Source organism: Clupea harengus, chromosome 2 (genome assembly GCF_900700415.2).
Source record: "Clupea harengus chromosome 2, Ch_v2.0.2, whole genome shotgun sequence".
Lineage (NCBI taxonomy): Eukaryota > Metazoa > Chordata > Actinopteri > Clupeiformes > Clupeidae > Clupea > Clupea harengus.
The window spans coordinates 5826530-5851590 of NC_045153.1; the positions used below are offsets into that span (position 1 = coordinate 5826530).

Genomic DNA, 25061 nt, shown 5'->3' on the forward strand with positions numbered 1-25061 from the left:
GACGATAATCCAAAACCAACGATACTCCAACCAACGACAATCCAAATCCAATCTCTAACCAAATCCAACGACCAACCCAACGCTCCACGACTGCCATCTGATCAGGGCTTTTGTAGCCCAACCAATCATGGGTTACACCTGGGGTACACCTGCTTCCCATTACCTGCTAATGAAACAGAGACAGAACAGATATGCAAATAGCCTGGGGCGGGGCCTAGACCCGCCAGGGTCGTGACAGGTATTATTACTACGGTTTACCACTATAGTTGACCATCAGCATTAACGCGATCAGGTCCTTTTTATATTAGGCATTTTACATTTAGGCATATATTCAACAGCTATGCCCTCGAACTCCGCGAGCAGAGGTTAACGAATGAGGAGTCGATACGTCAAACCGCGACAGACAAAATGGCGTCTATGACGTACCCTAGTAGATATGAGCACCCTAGCAGGTATAAAACCCACATCTAACAGCTGTTGCCATTCTCACGAGACGAACATTTTAATGATGTCAAAGTAAAAGTCCAATACTATACTTCTGTTCGTTTCTATAACAACAATACAAGCATACATTTGCTGGCCTAAATAAGCAGAGGGCAGAACAGCCTATTTTGCTAAATTTCTGTAGTCCTGGTAATCTTTTGTTTTGGCATGTTGGTAAGGTTATTTAGGGGGCCATTTATCAATGGTTTTGTTCTTTAATGAATGTTTGTTTATTAATTACTTATTTTTCAACCAATAACTCAATTATAATTACAAAGAGGGAAATTAACAACTTTTTTATCGCAACTTTCACTTGCTCCCGCAATTTCATCGCAACAAACACCTAAAAAACACAGCAACTTTCATCGCAACTTTTTGGAAAAGCTCCCGCGAAATCAGGAATTTTAGGCCGCAACTATCACAAAAAAGGCCCGCGAAATCCTGGGGGGACTGATTACATATCAGATTTGCTGCCTGCATAGAGACTTAAAGCTACACTAAAAACATACTTTTAAACACTTGCATTTCCTGGATTTAAATTTGGTGCTGTGCTCTTTTTAGTGCATTGTAGTTCAGTCTGAGGTTTTGGTCAAGTCTGTTCTGTTAGTTATTGTGTTTTACTCTATTATTGCTTTTATTTAGTTAAGTGATATATTTTCATGGTTGTATTTATTGTACATAATATATACTCTAACTTGCTGGTCTTTTAGTATGTTGTATATTGCTTTCATTCTTTCTTCCTGTTAATTAACTTTTACCCATTTGTTAATTTCCTTTATTTCTTATCAACACGTTTGAATTTGAAATGTGATGTACAAATAAAGTTGACTTGACTTGACTTTCCCTTCCTGTGGACAGACTCTGTCATCACCCAACACTCCACCATGGATTCTCCCCAACCTCCACATCCCAGCAGTGAGTCTCTGAGGTAAAGCGTCCTGCAGGTATGATCCTCCAGCTACAAACACATCCACAGTAAGTCACTATACCAGTGGATTGAACAGGCTTCCTCTCCAGACACATCAAACAGATCAAAGTGACTGCAGATGGAGCCTGATAGGTTACTCCATTACCTGACCTCCACTGATTACTGTTAGTTATAGTTAACAATCACCATCTCAGGAAAAGTCAAGAAGAAATCTAATAATAGTCTGCGTTTGTCTGACTCCCCTTTACAGTGACATCATACTGAGCTCTGTGAAATGTTAACCAGTAGGACAGGAACATGTCTGATGACAACTGCATTATGATTCTCTTCAGTGACAGATTGTCATTGATATGGGCAGCTACATCAATTACATTTCTAGCCATGACCATCAAATTATTATGAATGACATGAAACCAATTAAAATCATGTTTATTCCACATGATTCACTGTGTAGTGATCCTATGTGCAGCCCCTGATGTTCACAGGTGACTGCAACAAATAACAGATATTCAGACCAAGGTTCAGACCTGACCTTAAACCCCACAGATCAGAGGAAATCATAACATGTGTGAAATTAATCGTGGTGTATGATTAAACATTACAGCCACAGGAATGAACATCTCTCTCTCTCTTTCTGTGCATGTGTGTGTGTCCACAAGGTTGAGAGAGTGGAGATACAGATACTTGACCACTAGGTGCCAGTATTATTCATTTAGTAGGAAAGCTCTGTACCATAGCCAGCCTCTGTTCAAATGACCATTATAACTTTCAGTGAATCATAGCCATGTGTACATGAATATGATGAAATATCATCATATTGGGAGAAAAGACACCACCATTGTAATGGTTCAATAGTGACGTTTATTTGTTCTGTTCCCAAAAAGCTCAAGTATAGATCCTAAAACATATCCACCTGATTTATATTGTAATGTGCTTGTGACAGCAGTGCAGAAACACCAACATGGAACACATAGAAGAACAGTCAGACATCATCAGATCTATCAGTGCTGCTCTACTGTTACTGAAGCCTTCACTGGTAAGATCCTCAGAGGGTATCCAGTGAAAAATAGAAAGACTCTCTCAGAACAGGTAAGATCCTCAGAGGATATCCAGTGAAAAATAGAAAGACTCTCTCAGTGAAAGTGTCCGGAGAGTGTGTATATGTGTGTTATAATCAGGGTCAGTGAATGACTGCTCTCCCAGTCCAGCTGCACTCTGATCCTCTGGGGTTTCTGCTTCACTGTGAGGAGAGTGTCTGGGTGGGATGGAGAGAGTGCTTCATATTCACCATTACGCCGATACACATCATATTATAGGACTGAACATGAATCTGAAACACCCTCAAACTCATTGCCTACCTGGGTGGGGAGGGGCTCCAGCATTCTAGAGAGCCATTCTAATCGGCCAATCCAAACACGTCTCTGACGTAATCAGTTCTCTCACCATTTCTACGACTGTAACTGAGGTTAACTAAGTTCAGATGTATGTGTGCATGCACACACACACACATACACACACACACACACACACACACACACACACACACACACACACACACACACACACACACACACACACACACACACACACAAAGGCTGACCTCAGATTACACACAACCTCTTACATTTGTGGTTGAATTTGATAGAATCTAATGAGCACGCCAAACTTGAAGAACGGACCAGAAGACATAGTCAGTATTTCTGGCGTCTAAGTGTGTTGCTCTGTTCAGTTCAGTTCCATCAAGTTATAATTCAGCAGTTTGTATTAAGTGCTATTAAGAAAAGATTTTAATTTACAAAAAATATTCATACATGAGGCCAGATGATCAAGTACAAATGGTGACTGATAGATTATAATAAGTGTGAATTATTTATGAAAGTTAAATGCTGACAGAAAAGAATAAGTGTAAATGATTTAGTGAAGTTATATGCTGTCTTGGTAATAATACACAACACATCAGCTCTAAGGAACCACGATGACACTGGCTGAACCGACTACCATTTTATTTTGTCTTGGGTTCTCTACTGATAAAAAAATTTAAAAAAAAATTAAATAATAATAAAAAAAAAACATTTAAACTAATTAATTGAAATGAAGTGGTGAGAGAACAGAAATTAGCCGGCATTGTTAGTGTGTTTGCTTCCAGTCCTGTTGAAGACCTTAATCAGCTTTGACTAATAGATGTTATAGATGTGTGTTACTATCAGGGTTTTGGATTCTTATCATCCATGGTAAGACAGAGGCTGTATGAGCTCTAACTGTGATGCTTCAGCGTTATGCAAGATTTTACTGGTAAAATCCTAACAGGGGCACCTGAGAGAGTCCAAACGAATGGAAAGACTCTCTCAGTGAAAGTGTGTGTGAGAGTGTGTAGTTGTGTGCTATTATCAGGGTCAGAGAATGACAGCTCTCCTCTGTCCAAGTCCAGCTGCACTCTGATCCTCTGGAGTTTCTGCTTCACTCTGACGACAGTGTCTGGCAGGGATGGAGAGCGTGCTTCAGATGCACCATTATTATGAAACACACGCCAGACTCCCCTTTGGGTATTCCATCCCTTCCTCTGACTAGACTCTGTCTTCACTCCCAGAGACCAGTAATCACTGTATCCAACCTCCACATCCCAGCAGTGTGTCCCCGAGTTAAAGCCCTCAGAGCCCAGGACAGAGAGACCTTCATCAAATCTCTCTGGGTTATCAGGAAGCTGCTGTGTCTCACTACTGTATCTCACACTGGTCAGATCCTCAGACAGGATGAGTTTTGGGTCTGCAGTGTTGGGATCCAGAGTCACAGGAGCTGCAGAGAGAAGAGAACACACACATGAGCTGAACACTGAGTGATGTGTGAGAAGAGAGAAAGGACACACACACACATGAGCTGAACACTGAGTGATGTGTGAGAAGAGAGAAAGGACACACACACACATGAGCTGAACACTGAGTGATGTGTGAGAAGAGAGAAAGGACACACACACACATGAGCTAAACACTGAGTGATGTGTGAGAAGAGAGAAGAGAACACACACATGAGCTGAACACTGAGTGATCTGTGAGAAGAGGGAAAGGACAGTTAAAGGTAGGGATAGCTTGACAGTCTTGAGCTAGATGTAATCTCAAAGGAGGACTCAGGAGGTTCTGGATGTTGAAAAAGATGGGCATTTCATTCCGCCCAAAGAAGGCCAATAAGGCAGTAAAACAATGAAAATACTAAATAAATAAATAATATAAACTTTGTAATAATCACATATAATGGACAACCTGGCCACATATAAAAAAGCACAATAATAGTGGTCTAAGCAATAAAAGGACCACTTAAACTAGTCCATGGTGAGAGCTCCAAAGACTTACGTCTTTATGAAAGGGCAACTCTCTCGACACTCAGGATCATCTCAATGAAATAGGCCATGACACTCCCTTCAATTGGACCATGCCAATATTTAACTTCAGGGGTGTCAGGCAGGTAAACACACTTGGCTCATAAGCCACAACATTTGGCTCAGAGCAGCCATAAAACACAATCCCACACAGCGTGGAAGAAGTATACAGTGGAGCATCACCTTATGCATACCACGGCTTGGTGAGGGCATAGCCGACACATAAAATATCAGCCGACATATTAAATATGATAAAATAACTTCCGGATTAATCGGAAGCTACCAACCCGCGTTTATCTGCGGCATAGGCTACTCACAAAACAAACAAACGATGAGACACTAAACAACGATACACAAACGGTATGAAATATGACAATATGGTGTATGCTATTTAAACTAAATAAACGGAACATTTAACACAAGACATTGTATGATGTGGTTATTTAAAATGTAGAGGTGTAATGATTGTAGAAAGCGAGTGCAAGTCACGGAAGTTTAGATGATGTATGATCTGGTTAACCAACATTTAAGAAACTATATGCAGACACGGATAACAAACATAACACACACACGGTTCATGTTTGTACATGTAGGCAGTGTAATACTGCCGGGACGGTCGCCATGCCGTCACAGACACACACATGAGCTGAACACTGAGTGATGTGTGAGAAGAGAGAAAGGACACACACATGCGCTGAACACTGAGTGATGTGTGAGAAGAGAGAAAGGACACACACACACATGAGCTGAACACTGAGTGATGTGTGAGAAGAGAGAAAGGACACACACATGAGCTGAACACTGAGTGATGTGTGAGAAGAGAGAAAAGACACACACATGAGCTGAACACTGAGTAATGTGTGAGAAGAGAGAAAGGACACACACATGAGCTGAACACTGAGTGGTGTGTGAGACGAGAGAAAGGACACACACATGAGCTGAACACTGAGTAATGTGTGAGAAGAGAGAAAGGACACACACATGAGCTGAACACTGAGTGATGTGTGAGACGAGAGAAAGGACACACACATGAGCTGAACACTGAGTAATGTGTGAGAAGAGAGAAAGGACACACACATGAGCTGAACACTGAGTGGTGTGTGAGAAGGTAAAGGTGAGTAATGATGAGTAAATGAGTGAGTTATGATGATTCCAACAATGAAAATGATGAATAGTGCATTAGATGCATTAGTGACTGTAAGAAATGTACAACAACAAAAAAAACACTTTAATGTGTCTAGCACCTTTCTGACTTTAGCCCAAAGCTTTACAGAATGAGTAGAGAAAATACACTAAATGTGACAACAAAAAACAAGCAGAAAAGGTGAATGAAAATATAATGAAAATACAAAAACAGGAAAGAAAAGTTAATAAAAATGAGTTTTTAGAAAAGCACCTGGGATGAATCAGATCTGATATTATAGGGAAGGATGTTCCAGAGTTTAGGGGCCATAACTGCAAATGAGCGACACCCATAAGCTGGTGATACACAGGGCCAACGGTCGCCGTCAGCCAATGTTGTGCAGTCGGTTAGCGTCTGTGGCCCTAGTTTTTGTGGTGTGTCCCACACTGTTGGCACTGGTCAGACCTGTGTTGTTGACTCTTCAGCTAATTGAGCATGTTGAATCGGCAGCAGAGCTCTGATATATAATCTGGGGCCAAGCCATGCAGTCCTTTGTACGTTATCAGCAAAGCCCTAAATCTATTGTGAAAACGTACTGAAAGCCAGTGGAGTGAAGGTAAAGTTGGAGAAATATGCTCTGATGTCCGACTCACGGTTAAAGGTGTGTGTGTGTGTGTGTGTGTGTGTGTGTGTGTGTGTGTGTGTGTGTGTGTGTGTGTGTGTGTGTGTGTGTGTGTGTGTGTGTGTGTGAGAGAGAGAGATGCTAACTATACTCACTGTATTGAACAATCTCCTGTATCTTTTCACAGACTGAACTTCAGGTTGCCCAGGTGTTTTGCCACATTTTATAGTATATTTTGGCATACTATACTCTGTCTGCCTGTGATTTTGACAATTTGCCTGATTTTTGACCTGACCCTGTGGTATTCTGTGTTTGGATACTTCTGCCTTGGACTCTGTTTGACTGTTGGATTTTTTACCTCTTGCCTGCCTGTTGACTTACGAGACTGTCTTCTGCCTTTGGATTGTTGCCGGGAAACTTTATGAAAACTAACACTGATCCTTGAGCTGTGTTGTCTGCTAGTGGGGCTACTACTAAAAGCCTATGTGTGTGTGTGTGTGTGTGTGTGTGTGTGTGTGTGTGTGTGTGTGTGTGTGTGTGTGTGTGTGTGTGTGTGTGTGTTTGTATGTGTGTGCAGATACTATGTGCATTCCCTAAAACATCTTTTTTTGTGCCGCATTAACTACGGCAGTAACAATGGATGAAATGCACTGTGTGTGTGTGTGTGTGTGTGTGTGTGTGTGTGTGTGTGCAGATGTGTGTGTGTGCGCATGTGACTGTGTACTCACTGTATTGAACAATCTCCTGCATTTTCTCCCAGACTCTGAACTTCAGGTTGCCCAGGTGTTTTGCCACATTGATCAGAGCTCCTGAAACCCTCTCTGGATCCTGCAGTGTGCACTGGGCTCTGGAATAACATTCAGGAGTCAGTGCTGCTGTGGGTTTGGGTTCAGAACCACAGAGAAGAGAGAGACAATAGGCAGATCACTCACCTTTCCACTGTGCTCTTGTAGTTCTGGTGAAAAAGAAGGGAAATTAATTAAATGATGCTGTATTAAAGACCACTGTTATCAGGTAAGTACAGCTTACACTGTTCATAAGGATGACATGTCCTTGGTGTGTACGCTACACCAATGAGGTAATAATCACAAAGGTCAATAGCTAGCATATGTGGAGTAGTGACCCACTTCTCATAGATACAATGTCATCCTGAAGTGTGGTCTATCAGTCAGTAACCAGACAATGATGAGAATACGTGTGTACCGTGTGTGTGTGTGTGCGTTTGTTTTCCAACAGTAAAATAGTACTCATAAAATAGACAGTTGTGGTGTAGATTGGAGTAGTGACCCATGTGATTTTTAATAGATACAGTGCATCATCCAGAGAGGTGGTCTTTAAAATCAGACTTCAATGCTAAAGAGATTCACTAACAAGAATACCAGCAGGAATGTGATGTCATCAGCTCCCATTGCCTCTTCTATGGCTCTGATTGTGTCTGAAAGAGATGAGATCTCTCTGCTCATCTTCTCAATCTTCTCCTTCATCATCTGACTCTTCTGCTCCTCTTCCTCCCTCAGTGCAGCTATCCTGGCTGCCTCTTCATCTTGTAGAAACTGGTGAAGCTCCTCAAACTCCTCCTTGATCTGCCTCTCTGTGTGTTGGGCCTGAGTCTGGATGAGCACATTTAATGCTTATAACACCAATAACACCTTCATATAGTTGCTTTTTCTGTGAGCGTTGAGACAAGTCTCTCACCTTAATGTGTCCTGCTGTTTCATCACAGGTGAGTTTAGCCTCCTGAAAGGCCTTCAGTTTCTCCTGTAAGGGCTGCAGTGTAATGTTCAGCTCCTCCTGGAATGAATGAAAATGTTACTGTAATAGAGGTGTTGTGTTCTTCTTCTGATATTGAACTACAAACAAAACATCACACCAAACACATTACTGTGTATTCACACACAGACACACACGCACACACACACACACCTGAGCAAAGAAATAAAACATTTAGCTTTTGCAAGTGCTGACAGATGTGTGTTTGTTTGAGAGAGAGAGAGAGCATTTGCATTAAATCATTTAGCAGATGCTCTTGTCTAAAGGAACACACAGTACAGATATTCTTTCTCATCCGTCAATGTGTTCTCTGGGAGTCGAACCCTTGACCTCTGTGTTGTTAGCACCTTGATCTTTTAGTTCCTCTTCCAATTTAGCCCCAGCAACAGAAAGAATGTCTACTAATGCAGTAATATACTATTTTATAAGACCATGGAAAGTGCAGTAGAGATGGCAAACACCAGCCATTACAGATTAAAATGGCTAACACTACCACTTGGCAGAAACCAAGAAAGAGAGTACAACACCGCCACCTGCTTCTGCTTGTGGGAACTGCAGGAACTACAAACATGAGGAGCCTGAATAACAAGAAATAACAAACAAACAAACAAACAAACAAGGCTGACTGCAGTCAGTTTTTTATTGCACGCACAACTCACAGCAACACACACGTGTTATATATATATGGAGGCGACCAGGACACACTACACACACACACACGCACACGCAGGCCTGAGGTCGGCGTGAATTTTTGCTCTGCCTTTAACCCATCCCGGATCGTCCCTCCTCCAGGATCCTCCAGGAGCAGTGGGCAGCTTCTCAGCGCCCGGGGACCAAGTGAACCGTCCGTCTCGGTCAGGGACGGACAGGATTGTTCTGTTCTGTGAACTAATCAACTCCTATGGGTATTTTTCTCATCACCAAAACCTTGCGGTCAAGTGCTGCTTCATCTATAGGATGGAACTTATGGCCGGTGTGTTTTTTGGAGTCTCTACACACCACACACACAGGCTGTTTATCCTCCAGACAGAAGAGCTTGAGTTTCTCACTGTGCAGACTGCAGAGCGCCTCAGACCCTGCTGAAGCTCTCTGACTTCCCTCCTGTAAGAAGGTCTCACACAGGTTCCTTAACGCCATGTTAAAAGGGTATAATTCCTTTGAGCACTTTCTCCTGCAGTAGGGACATTCTCTGGATCCTTTGGTGTCCCAGAACTGCTGCAGACAGGCTTTACACACACTGTGAGCACAGGTCAAAATGACAGGATCCTTGAAGAAGTCACAGCACACAGGACAGCAGAGATCCTCTTAGAAGCCATGTTGTCTTTACACTACACAGTCCTTTCTGAAGGCTATTTAAGCAGGTTTGCTCTCACTTTCAGCAGTCTGAGAAGAAGTCGAGAGTCCCCAACTCTAAATCTTCCCTGATTCAAACTTGAATCACCAAGAACTTCAGCCTCACCAGCTTCACTTTAAGCCCAAACTGTTTTCCTCTTTAGTCTAAACACAGTTTTTTTTTTAAAGTTTCTAATAGAAGTATCCCACATGAACATGACAGGATAGTGGAAGACGGAGAATCAACCTGCAATTGTCATGACTGCGCTCCGCTCCGGCCACGCCCCCTTCAGCACACTCACTCTCCCAGCTGCACGTTTCATCAGTCTCGTTCACAGTCCCAGCTGCACTGCATTCACGTCTCCTAATCACACAATCACGACGGTTACTTTAACAGTTTACGTTTTCCAGCGTTTCACGCTGTGTATTTTGCTTTCGGTTTCTAGTATTTCTAGTCTCCTTGTTGGCTCATAAAAGACACGTTTACTTTTGAGCATTCTCCCGCGAGTCTCTTAGGCAGGGGCGAATCTAGGTTCCCACTTTTGGGGGGGTTAAGCCCAGATAAAACCTATTCTTTTTCCTGTGACCCAGCAAAACTAAGGCGGTCTGGGGGCGTGCTCCCCCATGAGATTTTTTTGGAAATATCCTTTTGAAATAGTGTCCTCTAGTGGGTTTTAGGAAGATAAATTAACAAATTTAGATTTAAAATATGGCACAACAATAAACATATTGAAGACATCTGCTGAGATAGGTGCTAAGTATACTGTAGCATGGTAGAGATTTATTTGCAGCTCAAGTGAGTAGGTTAACGTTGTAGGCTAGAGTTCACTCGCTAGTTATAGCTGGCGGAGCTACTGATTAGGGTAGCATACGCACAGGATCAATTAACTGGCATGATAAAAGAGAGCCACGACATCTGTAATTAACTCGTGATGATTTAACCATTTCGTTTCTTTTACTATTTTAAACTTCATGTGCTATACCTTTATATCCAGCAGCTGAGTATGGCAGCTTTCACCAGCTTTGGTCGGACAGTCGCTGCAAGTCTGTTTACTAGACGTTATCACCGTCTGTCTGCACGCTCGCAAGGCTCACTCACTCACGACCAAACAGAGCCGTGCGCTTGCCACCACAGTCTCAAACAGGCGGGATTCCTGTGCTACTCGAGACTATTTTATTTCTAACTCTAAAAATTCAACAAATAAGTTCACTAAATTTGACGATCTAAAAAAAAAAAGATATATATATATTCCAGCCCCCCCAAAACAAATAGGACTAGATACCCCCCTGGTGTTAGGTCTCCCTGTATGTGTCTCCACCCCCCTTCACCTGGCTGTATTCCTTAGTAAACTCTGTTTGACCCTGAAACATCCCTCTGAGTTCGGACGTCTCATGACAAGAAAATCATGTGTTATTACTGAGTACAGAGTGGACGAGACGATCACATGGCATGCCCGTTATCTGAACTTCTGTATTTCTTGATCTGCTGACACATCAACTGTCAAACTGCGGTTGTGGCGAGACTGAGTCCTACAACTTTTCTTTCAATCAGAAGACCGGAGACTGGATGTCGAAATCTGAAGTATTTATTGTAATCAATAAGCTACAATAAGGAGATGGTCCATGGATTAGCTCGATCTCATTGTATGAACGTTTTGCATGCCATTTTAAGGCCTGTACATCGTGGGGTGTGTTCTATCTGGCTGTTTGCCAAAACCAATCAGAATGAACTATTCCCTCTACTCTAACTCCCCTGAGTACTCCTGTGTGTGTGTGTGTGTGTGTGTCTGGATCCCCTGAGACTCCCTGACATCCTCTGAGACCCCCTGAGACCCCATCCTTACCGGGGGTTTCTTGGAATGTGTGTCGTGACTTTATTGCTGACTTGCTAACATCATTGAATCATGTCTAAGTGAGAATGTGTGTCTGTGCAGCAATGTGTAAGATAAAACTTGTATGCTTCTTATTCTATTTTATTTAGGTATTTGCTCATTTTTATTCTGTTTTACTAGGATATTATTTTATTATCAGATTTTGCGTTCTTAACCAGTCTTTATGATGCCTTGTGACCTTTGCCCCTCATGTGGTCATACAATTAAAGGACTAAATGAAAAGATCCAAAGGCTAATGGTGGAGTTATGAACTAAGGATATACTCCTCAAAGGATTATCTACGACCACCACTGCACAAGCAGGGAGGACTGCCGCCCTCTCAGACTCTTTCAACCCTATCAATGAACAGCCACCCCTGACATTAGCTTTGATTACCAGCTCTTGAAAGATGAACTGTTGACCCCCAAACCTGGTCTCTGTGTTTAAGTCTACAGGCCTCCCTAAGCTACTGATAGAGAAATTGAATGAAGACATTGTTATTGTATTTTAATCTGCTTGCTTATCCTGTGTGCTGAGGCCTACAGGAGGCCTACTCCCTTGCTGAGGCAAACTGCCTGTTTTTGTACTGATAGTCATGCACACTGCTCTTTTCTCAAGGACATATTCTGAGATCACTGCTGTAACTTCTGAAGAGATGGGACCGGAGAATACCGCCCTTTGTCTGTCATGAAACCTGTTTTTTATACTCACATAAGGCTGGCTGCGCCCAGCTCATATTTGGAGTCTGTTCACAACATTTGGTTGTAGCACACTTCCTCTTTTGCAAAAGATAAAGTACTGATTTAATTCTGATCGCTGGTCTCTGTCTCATCAATATTAACGTCTTAATATAATTTAACTACCCTTGTATTAATTTGTTCAGTGACTTCTTGGGTTCTCTCCTTATTGATGTGAATAGAATTTAAATTGTTGGACATTTTATCATCCATGTTTGTTGCCCTAGCGCACCTCTTGTCAGAGTCTTCCTCAACACAATGGAATGTTTCAATCCAGCCCAATCTGTCACTGATCCCACACATGAACGGGATCCCACATCATACAACAACCAATCATTAACCACAGACCTGCATGTGTGTGTGTGTGTGTGTGTCCTGCATACTAACTCATTAACAACCAATTATTGACCACAGACCTGAGTACATGTACTTGTCATACATGTTCTCAGGCAGTGGAAAGTGACTGGAACAATTTGCAATAGGTGTATGTGTATGTGTGTGTGTGTGTGTGTGTGTGTGTGTGTGTGTGTGTGTGTGTGTGTGTGTGTGTGTGTGTGTGATCTCTGAACATACAGTATGTGTAAGAATACTATAAAATATATTTTATGCAATCCTGTGAATATGGCTGAGACACATTTTTATTATTTAAGATGATTAAATCATCTTATTATCTGAGCAGCAAGCTTGAACTTCACAGTGTTGAAAGGCTTGTTTAGGGCTTGACATGCAGGCATACACGCATGGACACACTCAAAACACTTGAAATCACGACACGAACAGACACAGTCAAAATAGGAAGAGCTGACGAGCCCAAAGGGGTCCGTCACATCGATGACCAAAGAGCCTTACCTTCATCTCAAGTGCTGCTTCTCCAGTAGGACTGAAGCTGTGGTTTTTGTGTAATTTTGAGTCTCGACACACCAGGCACGCAAGTTTATCATCTAGACAGAAGAGCTTGCGTTTCCTCTTGTGCGTATGAACTCTCTCCTGTAAAAATGTCTCACACAGGTTTTTTAATGCAAGGTTGGTTGGTGGCTCCTTCCTCGATGACATCCTCCTGCAGACTGGACATTCTCTGGATCCTTTGGTTTCCCAGAACTGCTGCAGACAGGCTTTACAGAAGCTGTGACTACATGACAGAACAACTGGGTCCTTGAAGATATCAGAACACAAAGGACACAATATGTCCTGTTCTAGCTTGGAGGCCATTTTCCAAGACTAAATGTAATCCAAGTAAAAGCTTCCCTTTGGTTTTGGCAGGTTGACAATCTTTACTTCCACTTTCACTGGTTTCATAAATCTACTGAGTCTCTACTGAATCTTTTTGGATATTAATCTTCTAAAGTATTCCAACCTCCCTAAGGTTTTGAACACAAACTATTGAAGTAAGCCTTAATAATTTCCCCCAAAATCTCACGTACTCTCGTGTGGTAGAACAGAAAGAAAAGAGCCGAGCTTCACTGAGCTTCACTACCTCCTTCAGAAAGGGACAGTCAGAGGGAGGGATCTGGTAGGAGGATGCTGATTGGTCAGTCCCAACATTCATTCTCAGAAGTGACTGAGGTAAATAAAAACACTTTCTATGTCTTTTCCTAACTACTTTTCCATAGTGATTGTCGTTGCGAAAACCAGCCACTCTCTCGCAATTCCACAATCAATAGTCAAAAGGCCTGATGTGTTGATCTGAGATTTTTTGTAGTCATTAAGCCACAAAAAGGAGATGGTCCATGGATTAGCTCGATCTCAATGTATGAATGTCTGGTCAGACTGTTTAAAGGAACCTAGTACCTCCCACTCTCTTGTGTTTCTTCGTGCCTCTTTCTGTATGGCTGTTTGCCAAGACCAATCAGAATTATCTATCTAATATTATATAATTTTTTATGAGCTCACTGTGAGTATTATCTCCTCGTGAGGGTTGTGTTTTCCATGATGTCTGATGGGGCCCCTGGAATGTCAATTAATCACTTTTAGAGTTTTCCAGCTGTTCAGCCTGTCCACTTGTTAACTGAGGCCTTTCATACTAATGAGTCAATCCATGTTCATCTTACCATAGAAAAATATCCTACATATTCCCCCCTATGTGTCTATTTGACACACGAAACATTTTATGTTATCATAGAAATTACACACTATCAATATCACTATACAGCAATAAAAGCACATCTTATTGTCTATGCAGCAAAAGCAAATAGTTAACCTTGTTTTAAACATCATGTGTACTGTTAGAGTAAAAATACTCTGTCGTGTTGTTTTGGAGAGGAACCACCATACGAAGCAATTTGTTGTAACAAGGTTGAGTTTTACTGGTAGGTACTGACACAATACAACTTGCCCAACAGACAGTCAAGTACAGTCAAGCAAGCCGGAGAATGCGCAATCTAGAGTCTAAACAGAGGATGCTTGCACTTTTAAGGCCTAATTCTGTGATGTCACTTCTGGCCCCCTGCGCCGCCCACCTACACTGTCTTCCACTCGGCACTTAGTTATAACACATGATTCTTGTGCTATTCTACTTCTGCTTTTCAAACTGCTGACACATGTACGTCTGGACACTTTCCTTTGTGCCCCAGACTTGACCACTTTATCCCTTTCTCCTCTCTGGGCCTTTGTGCCAGTTTTAGCCTACTCTTTCCTGTCCGACTCTGCTTTACATTTCCCATGTATATGTTACTTGCTGTTTTCTGACTGCCCTTTTCCTGTGATTATAGTTCATTGATACATTTGATTAAGTATGATATGATTAGTTACATTTGATAAACAAATTTATCTTACAGTACTTGAGCACTCAATATACCTGTGACTATACTAACTTCCATTCATTTATTCATTTATCAGCCACTCCATATCTTTTACTGACATTTCCTTTATGATTGCTTGTTTCAAAAAGTAATTCAGCTTATTATATCTTCTGTCCCTCTCAGCCCAAAACTCTGTTGGTTCTCTGTTTTTATCTATGACCTCTTTCCTTTGAAATGACACACCCCCTTGTTCCTGACCTCCAGCTAATTCTCCCATTACTCCTCCTATCCCCATGACTGTTCTCGGGCCTCTTCCTTTCTTCCATCTCCTGCCTTCTCATTTTTTCTAACTCCAGTCTCTGGTTGACCCTCCCTTGGTCCTCTCTGGTGAAATAGTCATAATTCTCTTCTTCCTCCTCCTTTCCTGTCAAAGACCCTGATGCAGAGGGGGTTCCCCCTAATCCTGTCCCTACTCTTGCAACAACATCCCTGACTTGTTTTACGAGAGGCGTCTTTGATGTATGGGTCTGAGAACGACAGTTCAGGCACTGGGCACCTGGTTTCACAAACATCTACTTGAGGTTCCCCAGCTCTTAGTCCTCCTTCTAAGTGTTCTAGCCTGCATGCTATCTCTCTAACTGCTTGTTCCAGCCTCTCCCCTATCTCTACCACAAATTGTACGACCTTAGCAAACTCGCGTTTAAATTCCATTACATCTGCTTCTGATGTATACAGTTTAACTACCTCCTCTAAAGGTGTATTTTGTTCTGAGTTTCCCAAAGCCATCTCTAAATCCAAGTACTACCACGTTAATATATGTATTCTGACTATCCTGCTTGCTCCCTACACTCACAGGGGTCCAGGCGTGTGTGCGAATGAACAAGGAGCCCCTCCCTTACGTGCTCTCTCTCTATCCTGCAGATGGAAGATGACCCAGAGATTTTCCTTCCACTTCCTCAATTGTCTTCTTTAAGTGTCTCCCGATCACCAATGCATACAATACCTTGTATTGAGAAGTCTAGGTACCACCCCTCACGCTCTAACTACAACCATTTAGCTCTTCAGTCCTTTAGTTAATAACATTCACAATGCCATCCACCATGTAACACATATTATTGATATGTATATGTACCATATGATTTCCCATTTATTGTAATCCTTATGACCAATTACTTCACAAATTAGCCCTCATGTGATCACACAGCACGCTGCCAACCAGAAAACAATCGCCAAAACTCATGATGATATGCTATGCAATATTATATATGACTCATCTTATTCCAACATTTCAATCACCCAATTCATATAATAACACCTTTCTTGACTAAGGAAAGGATCTTACCATAGAAAAATATCCTACATGATGATCAGGCGAGGCCTTACAGCGTTTTTGAGATTTTATTCTGATCGTGCTGGAAAAAGATCAGAAGCTTCCTTTGCATGGAAGACAAAGACAGCACAGTGATATCTAGTGGTTTGCAGAAAAATGATAGCAGCCTCTGATTGTGTCTGTCTCTGCTCATCTTCTCAATCGTCTCCTTCATCATCTGTCTCTTCTGCTCCTCTTCCTCCCAGCTATCCTGGCTGCCTCCTCATCTCGTAGAAACTGTAAATGGCAGCCTAACCACTTCCTTTGTGTATGTGTGTGAGTGTGTGTGTGTGTGTGTGTGTGTTCGTGTGCGTGCGGGTGTGTGTGCGTGAGCGTGTGTGTGAGTGTGTGTGCGTGGGCCTGTGTGTGTGTGTGTGTGTGTAGAGCTTAACCACTCTGCCCGACTGCAGAACTTCCTGGTGGTAACTCTGCTAGCAGCGAAGGGGGAGGGGAGGAGTACTCCGTCATCTATAGATGGAGTCGGAGGAAGCAGAAGTTCTTCCGCTACCAATGCCTGCAGACCCACACTGCCCAAGAGAGGCCCTCCCGCTGTGGCCAATCACAGAAGAGGTAGAGCTGTCAGTCAAACACACTATCCAATAAGGATTGTTCATTTGCGATGAAGCTTGTCACTGAAAAACCACACGACTAAACAGGATGATTATCTTGCTATTGTGCCAACAGTCTGTTGAGCTCTGTGAATCCCTACCCCATGATCACCACCACACATGCTTATCTGATGGGACCTATGTACTCCTTAGAACATCATGGAATCTTTTTCTTTTTTTTTCTCAATCATTAAAAATTCTAACCTCTCCAGGATTTTGAACATGGACACGCACCCCTGAACACGCACACGCACATGCACACGTATACATATACGCACACGCACATGAACACAAAGTATTCCTTGATATTTTTCCCACAAATGTCCATGTACCGGAGTAGTCGTACAGGTATGAGGTTGAAAAAGAGCGTCCGTCTGTCACTGAGCTTCACTTCCTCCTTCAGGAAAGGTGAGTCAGAGGGAGCGGTCTGGAAGAACAGGTTCAGTGTCAAAGTCCAAGGATGACTGAACTACAACTCCCAGGCATGAACAAGCTTAATGTCAGTGCTTTTCTCTGCTATCCACACACATCATGACATTCCTACTGAAGAAATGTTCGTTGAACTGACCTGTCGAAAGCAGAACCAGTGCTAATCGCGAATAGAAGGTAGAGAATGAGCACACACATACACACACACACACACACACACACACACACACACACACACACACACACACACACACACACACACACACACACACACACACACACACACAGATGTTGAAAGATGACAGTGCTGATAGTATCTCAGACTGGACAGTCTCAAGGCCTTGTGCTAATACTGGCTGGTCCCACTAGGGGGAGCTCCAGAGACAGATACTAACCGTTCCTTCAGTGCCTGCACCTTGCACCTTTAAGCAATTGTAGTTGGCATTGACCGGTCATTGACAGATTCTGGAGAACTTAGAAGTGCATCCCAGTTCTGTAGGTTTTCTCATCATCCTGGATCATTGGGCTTCCTAGATCTGTTGCAGACAGGCTTTACCCATTGAGTGCTGAAGATGCACACAAAATGGGAGAAATCCTGGGGGACAAATAGTGAGGAAACTATGTTCTTAATTGTTTTTTTACTCTTATTTTTTACTTTTATTTTTAATATCCTCAAGTGTTCTTTCAGGAAGGCTAACAAATGTCGGCCAACAATTCCCTGCCTTTTGTCCTTTAATCCATGTGGTTTTCAGTTCCATCGACTTCTGTTTAACAAACAACTGTGCAATAGTAATTCATTATTTGTACTTTGTATCATATTATAGGACTGAACATGAATCTGAAACAGCCTCACACTCGTTGCCTACCTCACTGAGAGGGAGGGGCTCCACTTAAGAGGCATTCTAATCAGCCAATCAAAACACGTCTCTGATGTAATCAGTTCTCTCATAATTTCTTCGACTGTAACTGAGGTTAATTAAACTTAGATTTATGTTTGTGCACACACACACTCACACACTTACACACACACAAACACAAAGGCTGACCTCAGATTACACACAACCTCTTGCATTTGTGGTTGAATTTGATAGAATCTAATCAGCACGCCAAACTTGAAGAACGGACTGGAAGACATAGTCAGGATTTCTGGAGATTATTTCAGTGTGGACACACCCTCTAAGCGTGTTACTCAATTCAGTTTCATCAAATTATAATTCAGCATTTTGTATTAAGTACCTTTAAGAAGATATTTTAATTCACAAAAAATATTCATACATAAGGCCAGATGATACAGAAGTACAAATGGTGACTGATAGATTATAACAAGTGCGATTATTTATAAAAGTTAAATGCTGACAGATTAGAATAAATGTAAATTATTTAGTGAAGTTAAATGCTGTCAGATTAGAATAAATGTAAATTATTTAGTGAAGTTAAATGCTGTCAGATTAGAATAAATGTAAATTATTTAGTGAAGTTAAATGCTGTCAGATTAGAATAAATGTAAATGATGAAGTAATGTTAAATGCTGTCTTGGTAATAATACACAACACATCAGCTCTAAGTTACCACGGTGACACCGGCTAGAAAGACTTTCATTTTATTTTGTCTTGGGTTACCTACTGATAAAAGTCTTTTGAAAATAAATGAGACATAAAAAGCATTTAAAGTAATTCATTGAAATTAAGCGGTGAGAGAACACAAATAAGCCGGCATTGTTAGTGTGCTTGCTTCCAGTCCTGTTGAAGACCTTAATCAGCTATGACTAATAGATGTTATAGATGTGTGTTACTATCAGGGTTTTGCATTCTTATCATCCATGGTAAGACAGAGGCTGTATGAGCTCTAACTGTGATGCTTCAGCGTTATGCAAGAACTTACTGGTAAAATCCTAAGAGGGACGCCTACCCAAGTCCAAAAGAACGGAAAGACTCTCTCAGTGAAAGTGTGTGTGAAAGTGTGTACATGTGTGTTATTATCAGGGTCAATGAAAGACAGCTTTCCTCTGTCCCAGTCCAGCTGCACTCTGATCCTCTGGGGATTCTGCTCCACTGTGAGGGGAGTGGAGGAGGGCTGGGATGGAGAGTATGCTTTATATGCACCACTAATATGATACACACGCCAGACTCCACTGAGGACACTCCATCCCTTCCTCTGACTAGACTCTGTCTTCACTCCCAGGGCCCAGACATCACTGTCCCCAACCTCCACATCCCAGCAGTGAGTCCCTGAGTTAAAGCCCTCAGAGCCCAGGACACTGGTATACGTATCAAATCTCTCTGGGTTATCAGGAAGCTGCTGTCTCTCATCACTGAGTCTCACACTGGTCAGATCCTCAGACAGGATGAGATGTGGGTGTGCAGTGTTGGGATCCAGAGTCACAGGAGCTGCAGAAAGAAAAAACACACACATGAGCTGAACACTGAGTGATGTGTGAGAAGAGAGAAAGGACGCACACATGAGCTGAACACTGAGTGATGTGTGAGAGAAAGGACACACACATGAGCTGAACACTGAGTGATGTGTGAGAAGAGAGAAAGGACACACACATGAGCTGAACACTGAGTGATGTGTGAGAAGGTAAAAGTGAGTAATGATGAGTAAATGAATTAGTTATGATGATTCCAACAATGAAGATGGTGATGAATAGTGTGATGACAGTAGCAGTGCCTGTAAGAAATATTCAACAACAACAACACGTTCTGACTTCAGCCCAAGGTGCTTTACAGAATTACTACAGAAAATACAATAAATACAAAAAAAACAAAAAAACAAGCAGAAAAGGTATGATGAAAAACACAAACACTGGAAAGGCAAGTTTATAATTTTTTTTTTTTTAGAAAAGTACCAGGGAGGAGATGTCAGATCTGACATTATAGGGAAGGATGTTCCAGAGTTTAGGGGCCAAAACTACAAATGAGTGGCACCCTTAAGCCTGTGACACACAGGGTCAACGGTCGACAGTCACACAATGTTGTGCAGTCGGTTAGCATCTGTGGCCCTAGTTTTTGTGGTGTGTCCCACACTGTTGGTACTAGTCAGACCCGTGTTGTTGACTCTTCGGCTGATTGAGCATGTTGAATAGGCAGCAGAGCTCTGATATATAGTCTGGGGCCAAGCCATGCAGTCCTTCGTACGTCATCATCAAAGCCTTAAAACTATTGTGAACACTCCACTGGCTTTCAGTGTGTTAAGGTAAAGTTGGAGAAATTTGCTCAGATGTCTGAGTCACAGTTAAAGGCCTGGCTGCTGCATTCTGTGCCATCTGAAGCTGAGCAATGTGATAGCAAATGTTTAATTCTTAAAACTCATTCACAATGGCACAATGTGTATGTGTATGTTTGTGTGTGTGTGTGTGTGTGTGTGTGTGTGTGTGTGTGTGTGTGTGTGTGTGTGTGTGTGTGTGTGTGTGTGTGTGTTTGGGTGTGTAAGAGAGAGAGAGAAAGAGAGTGAGAGAAAGAGAGAGATTGTAACGATACTCACTGTATTGAATCTCCTGCATCTTCTCCCAGACTCTGAACTTCAGGTTGCCCAGGTGTTTTGCCACATTGATCAGAGCTCCTGAAACCCTCTCTGGATCCTGCAGTGTGCACTGGGCTCTGGAATAACATTCAGGAGTCAGTGCTGCTGTGGGTTTGGGTTCAGAACCACAGAGAAGAAAGAGACAGGAGGCAGATCACTCACCTTTCCTCTGTGCTCTTGTAGTTCTGGTAAAAAAAGAAGGGAAATGGATTAAATGATGCTGTATTAAACACTATTGGACCTCATTCTCAAAAATGTTCTTAAGTGTCTTCTTAAATATCTTCTTACGAACTATGCAAGACCAACCCTAAGAAAGATTCCCGCCAGATTCATGAACGCGTGGAAATGTGTTCTTAAACTGCCAAAGTGTTCATAGCTGTGGACTGATTCTTAAATTTAATGCGCATCCTTGTACACCTGAATTTGCATACATAAACGCCCCGCCAGCTCCTTATAAGGGCACGCAACTATAGAGACGTGTGCACACAGAATCCACAGGCAACGTGAAAGAAACTGAGACTGATAAAAATCATGTCAAAGCGGAAAGCAAAACACCGGTGGTGCACCAGGCCAGCAGACAATGATGAAACCAAGTGTGTACTGCCAGTGGTGGAATGTAACGAAGTATTTTTACACAAAACTATGGATTGCGTTGCTGTTTTGGAAGTTTAAACCAATCAGGTGGCTCTATCAACTCCAATGCACTAGCGGTAGCTTTGCCTATTATACCTGAACATTCAACAGACAGCCTGACTACTGCCTATTCAACATGGATCCAGAGTCGGCCTGAACTGAGCCCTCTGATATGAGCCACCCTCGGCCCTATTTAAAAGATATGTTCGAGTTCAAAGGCCCCAAGAATGACTCCTGGAGGAGTCAATGCATTTCCTGTCTCCCTCAAAAAAAGGAGTTGCTAGCCTTCAATAATTCGCCCTCAAATTTAAAGTAGCATATCGAGGTGAGCAGAGTGATTGCTATGCTAAGTTAATGTCCCTGACTTTTGAATATTAATATATGTATTTAATTCGTTTACTGACATGATATTATAATGTTATCTAGTGAAATGCATGTTGACATACAGCAATAGCATCAAAAAACTAGATTGTATCTTCATTTTATATTTAACGTAGTGGTAAGATAAAGCTGGTAGGTTAGCTATGTCAAGCTAGCGTACCTTGTTCTGTCCAGTTTTACATTTACATTTGTTTTTCATGTTCCATGTTTCCCTTTTTTACACGTTTACAATTAAATAAAAGATTTAAAGATATCACATGGTGTCTTTATTGGTTTGGCTTAATGGTATTAACTTTGCAAATAATCCCTGGTAGATAACATCCGCAGAATTGTAAGATATAGTGTGAACAGTATTACAGATGGTAGGCACAATAAGTACACCAACCTTTCCAATTAACAAATGTTGTTGTTTATAATTATTACTAGTAGTGACATCTGTAGAGGCATTTATTACCAGTAGCTATTTCTTTATCAAAATGGCACAGCCTAGACATTGAGAGACAACCCATTGCGTGAGTACTTTTACTTTTAATACTTAAAGTAAATTTAAAAGTAAGTACTTTTTACTTTTACTTAAGTAGGATTGTTGATGTAGTACTTTTACTTTTACTTTTATTTTCCTGGATACTTGTACTTTTACTTAAGTACTAAACTTCAGTACTTCCTCCACCACTGTGTACTGTGTACTGTGTGTGTGTGTGTGTGTGTGCGTGTGCGTGTGCGCGTGTGCGTGTGTGTGTGTTTTACAACAATAAAATAGTACTCATAAAATGGAGAGTTGTGGTGTAGATTGGTTGGAGTAGTGACCCATGTGCTATTTAATAGATACATTGTATCATCCAGAGAGCTGGTCTTTAAAATCAGACTTAAATGCGAAAGAGATTAACTGACAAGAATACCTGCAGGAATGTGATGTCATCAGCTTCTATGGATCTGATTGTGTCTGAAAGAGATGAGATCTCTCTGCTCATCTTCTCAATCTTCTTCTTCATCATCTGACTCTTCTGCTTCTCTTCCTTCCTCAGTGCAGCTAACCTGGCTGCCTCTTCATCTCGTAGAAACTGGTGAAGCTCCTTAAACTCCTCCTTGATCTGCCTCTCTGTGTTTAGGGTCTGAGTCTGGATAAAACCAATTGATGTTTATTCATTTAGCGGATGCTTTCATCAAACACAACCTACAAGTGAGGCAGAATCCAAAGCAAGCAACAGTAGGTCAGGAGAAGCCATGGAGAACAAGCACAGCATTATTCAATCTCAATCAACCTGACATACAGGAAGTGCCAAGGATAGTGCAGAGTAAAGGCAGAAGTGCACTGGAAAGGGGAAAGATATATAGATATATATAGTAATAAAGTAATATATTAATGTAATATTCTGTATATTTGATGACACATTTCAAAACGATATGCTGTAAATATGGTTGTCAAGGGTTTCCGCCCTGGAGCACTAAACTATACTGTTGCTGCTAGTGGGAGTGACAGGTGGGTTTATCTGTCCTTCACATGGCCATATACCATCAACACGGATTTTAGGATGATATACAAACTATTTACCTACAAATACAGTATACTTATCTCAAAAAGCAGCAATGTTGCTTTCTCAGGATGTTGGGAAGACAGGGTACATCAGTTTTCATTTGACATGATTTACATCTGTGCAAATGATTTGTTGTGTGACACGAACTTGGACTCACCTTGATGTGTTTTGCTGTTTTATCACAAGTGAGTTTAGCCTTCTTAAAGGTCTTCAATTTCTCCTGTAAGGGCTGCAGTTTGATCTTGAGCTCCTCCTGGAATAAATGACAGATTTCTCTGTAGACGGCAGCATCTCTGTATTCCTGCTCTAGTGTTGTTCTTAATTCATCTCCAAGTCAATCAGGTGGTGTTGTTAAATCCCATCATCATCATCATCAGGAAATAAATTCTTACCTTACGGTCCAGTGCTGCTTCATCTACGGGACTGAAGCTGTGATTCTTATGTTTCTTTGAGTCTCGACACACCACACACACAGGCTGTTTATCCTCTAGACAGAAGAGCTTGAGTTTCTCACTGTGCAGACTGCAGAGCACCTCAGACCCTGCTGAAGCTCTCTGACTTCTCACCTGTAAGAAGGTCTCACACAGGTTCCTTAACGCAATGTTAGGAGGGTACACTTGATTAAAACACTTTGTCCTGCAGACTGGACACTCTCTGGGTTTTTTGCTCTCCCAGAACCTCTGCAGACAGGCTTTGCACATACTGTGAGCACAGGTCAAAATGACAGGATCCTTGAAGAAGTCACAGCACACAGGACAGCAGAGATCCTCTTCAAGTTTAGAAGCCATTTTGTCTTTACACTACACTGTCCTTTCTGAAGGCTGTTTGGCCAGCTTTGCTCTCACTTTCAGCAGTCTGAGAAGTCGAGTCAGTCCCTAACTCTGAGTCTTCCCGGATTCAAACTTTCATCCACAAGAACTTCAGCCTCACCAGCTTCACTTTAAGCCCAAACTGTTTTCCTCTTTAGTCTAAACACAGTTTTTAAAGAGAGTTCTAATAAAAGTATGCCACACGACAGCGTCTAATGGAGGACAGAGAATCAAACAGCAAGTCACTTTCACTTCCTTCTCTGTTGTAAGTAAATCAGAGGGCGGGACTATGGTAAAGAAGGATTTTGATTGGTCGGCCAGTCCAGTTCCCCTAACACTGCTGCCACTCACTGCCCTGGAGTACAGTTGTGGGTGTGGACTGTACCTGCCAGAGACACAGAGACTGTGGATTACACACAGCCTTTTGTAACAAAGTTAACAATTATTTTTTATTTCATGGTGTATGAATATACCTGAAACTTCTGTATATGTAATATTAAGTGTATATGGTTGAAGAGGTTTATTGTTCAATGCCTAGTGAATAAGTTTCCTTTGATTCCTGTGAATTGCAAAGGAATTGCAAAGGATTGGAATGAGTCTAACCTCTTGGGTCCTTGTCTGCCTAGAAACTAGTCATGTCAGTGAGTTCTGATATATACAGCACAAATATATACAGTATATTGAAGGTGTTCCATGAAATAAATATGACATTTTGAGTTTTGTATTTGTTATTTTAACAGGTTTACTCCTGTCGAGCTTGCATTTCTGGCAGAATATGCGAAGACTATGAACCTAGTTGCA

At 41.8% G+C, this 25061-nt stretch overlaps 1 protein-coding gene across 1 annotated transcript; it reads right to left on the reverse strand.

Moving 5' to 3' along the window:
* Window positions 1-3556: 3556 nt before the first annotated feature.
* On the reverse strand, window positions 3557-24482 carry LOC105893850 (zinc-binding protein A33-like). The gene is made up of 6 exons (XM_031560313.2): window positions 24219-24482; window positions 9224-9598; window positions 8222-8317; window positions 7906-8136; window positions 7255-7348; window positions 3557-4204 (listed from the first exon to the last, which is right to left on the reverse strand). Exons 1-6 carry the CDS (start codon window positions 24237-24239, stop codon window positions 3666-3668), a joined length of 1356 nt encoding a protein of 451 aa, XP_031416173.1. The 5' UTR covers window positions 24240-24482; the 3' UTR covers window positions 3557-3665.
* Window positions 24483-25061: the final 579 nt, after the last annotated feature.

Excerpts from the sequence above, each read along its gene's own strand:
- LOC105893850 (XM_031560313.2), bottom strand. The coding sequence starts at position 24,239 with ATGGCTTCTAAACTTGAAGAG. Across the intron at positions 9,599-24,218 it reads TGGCTTCTAAACTTGAAGAG|GATCTCTGCTGTCCTGTGTG; the intron begins GATCTCTGCTGT and ends GGCTTCTAAGAG. Across the intron at positions 7,349-7,905 it reads ATGACATCACATTCCTGCTG|GAGAGGGTTTCAGGAGCTCT; the intron begins GTATTCTTGTTA and ends CTGCAGGATCCA.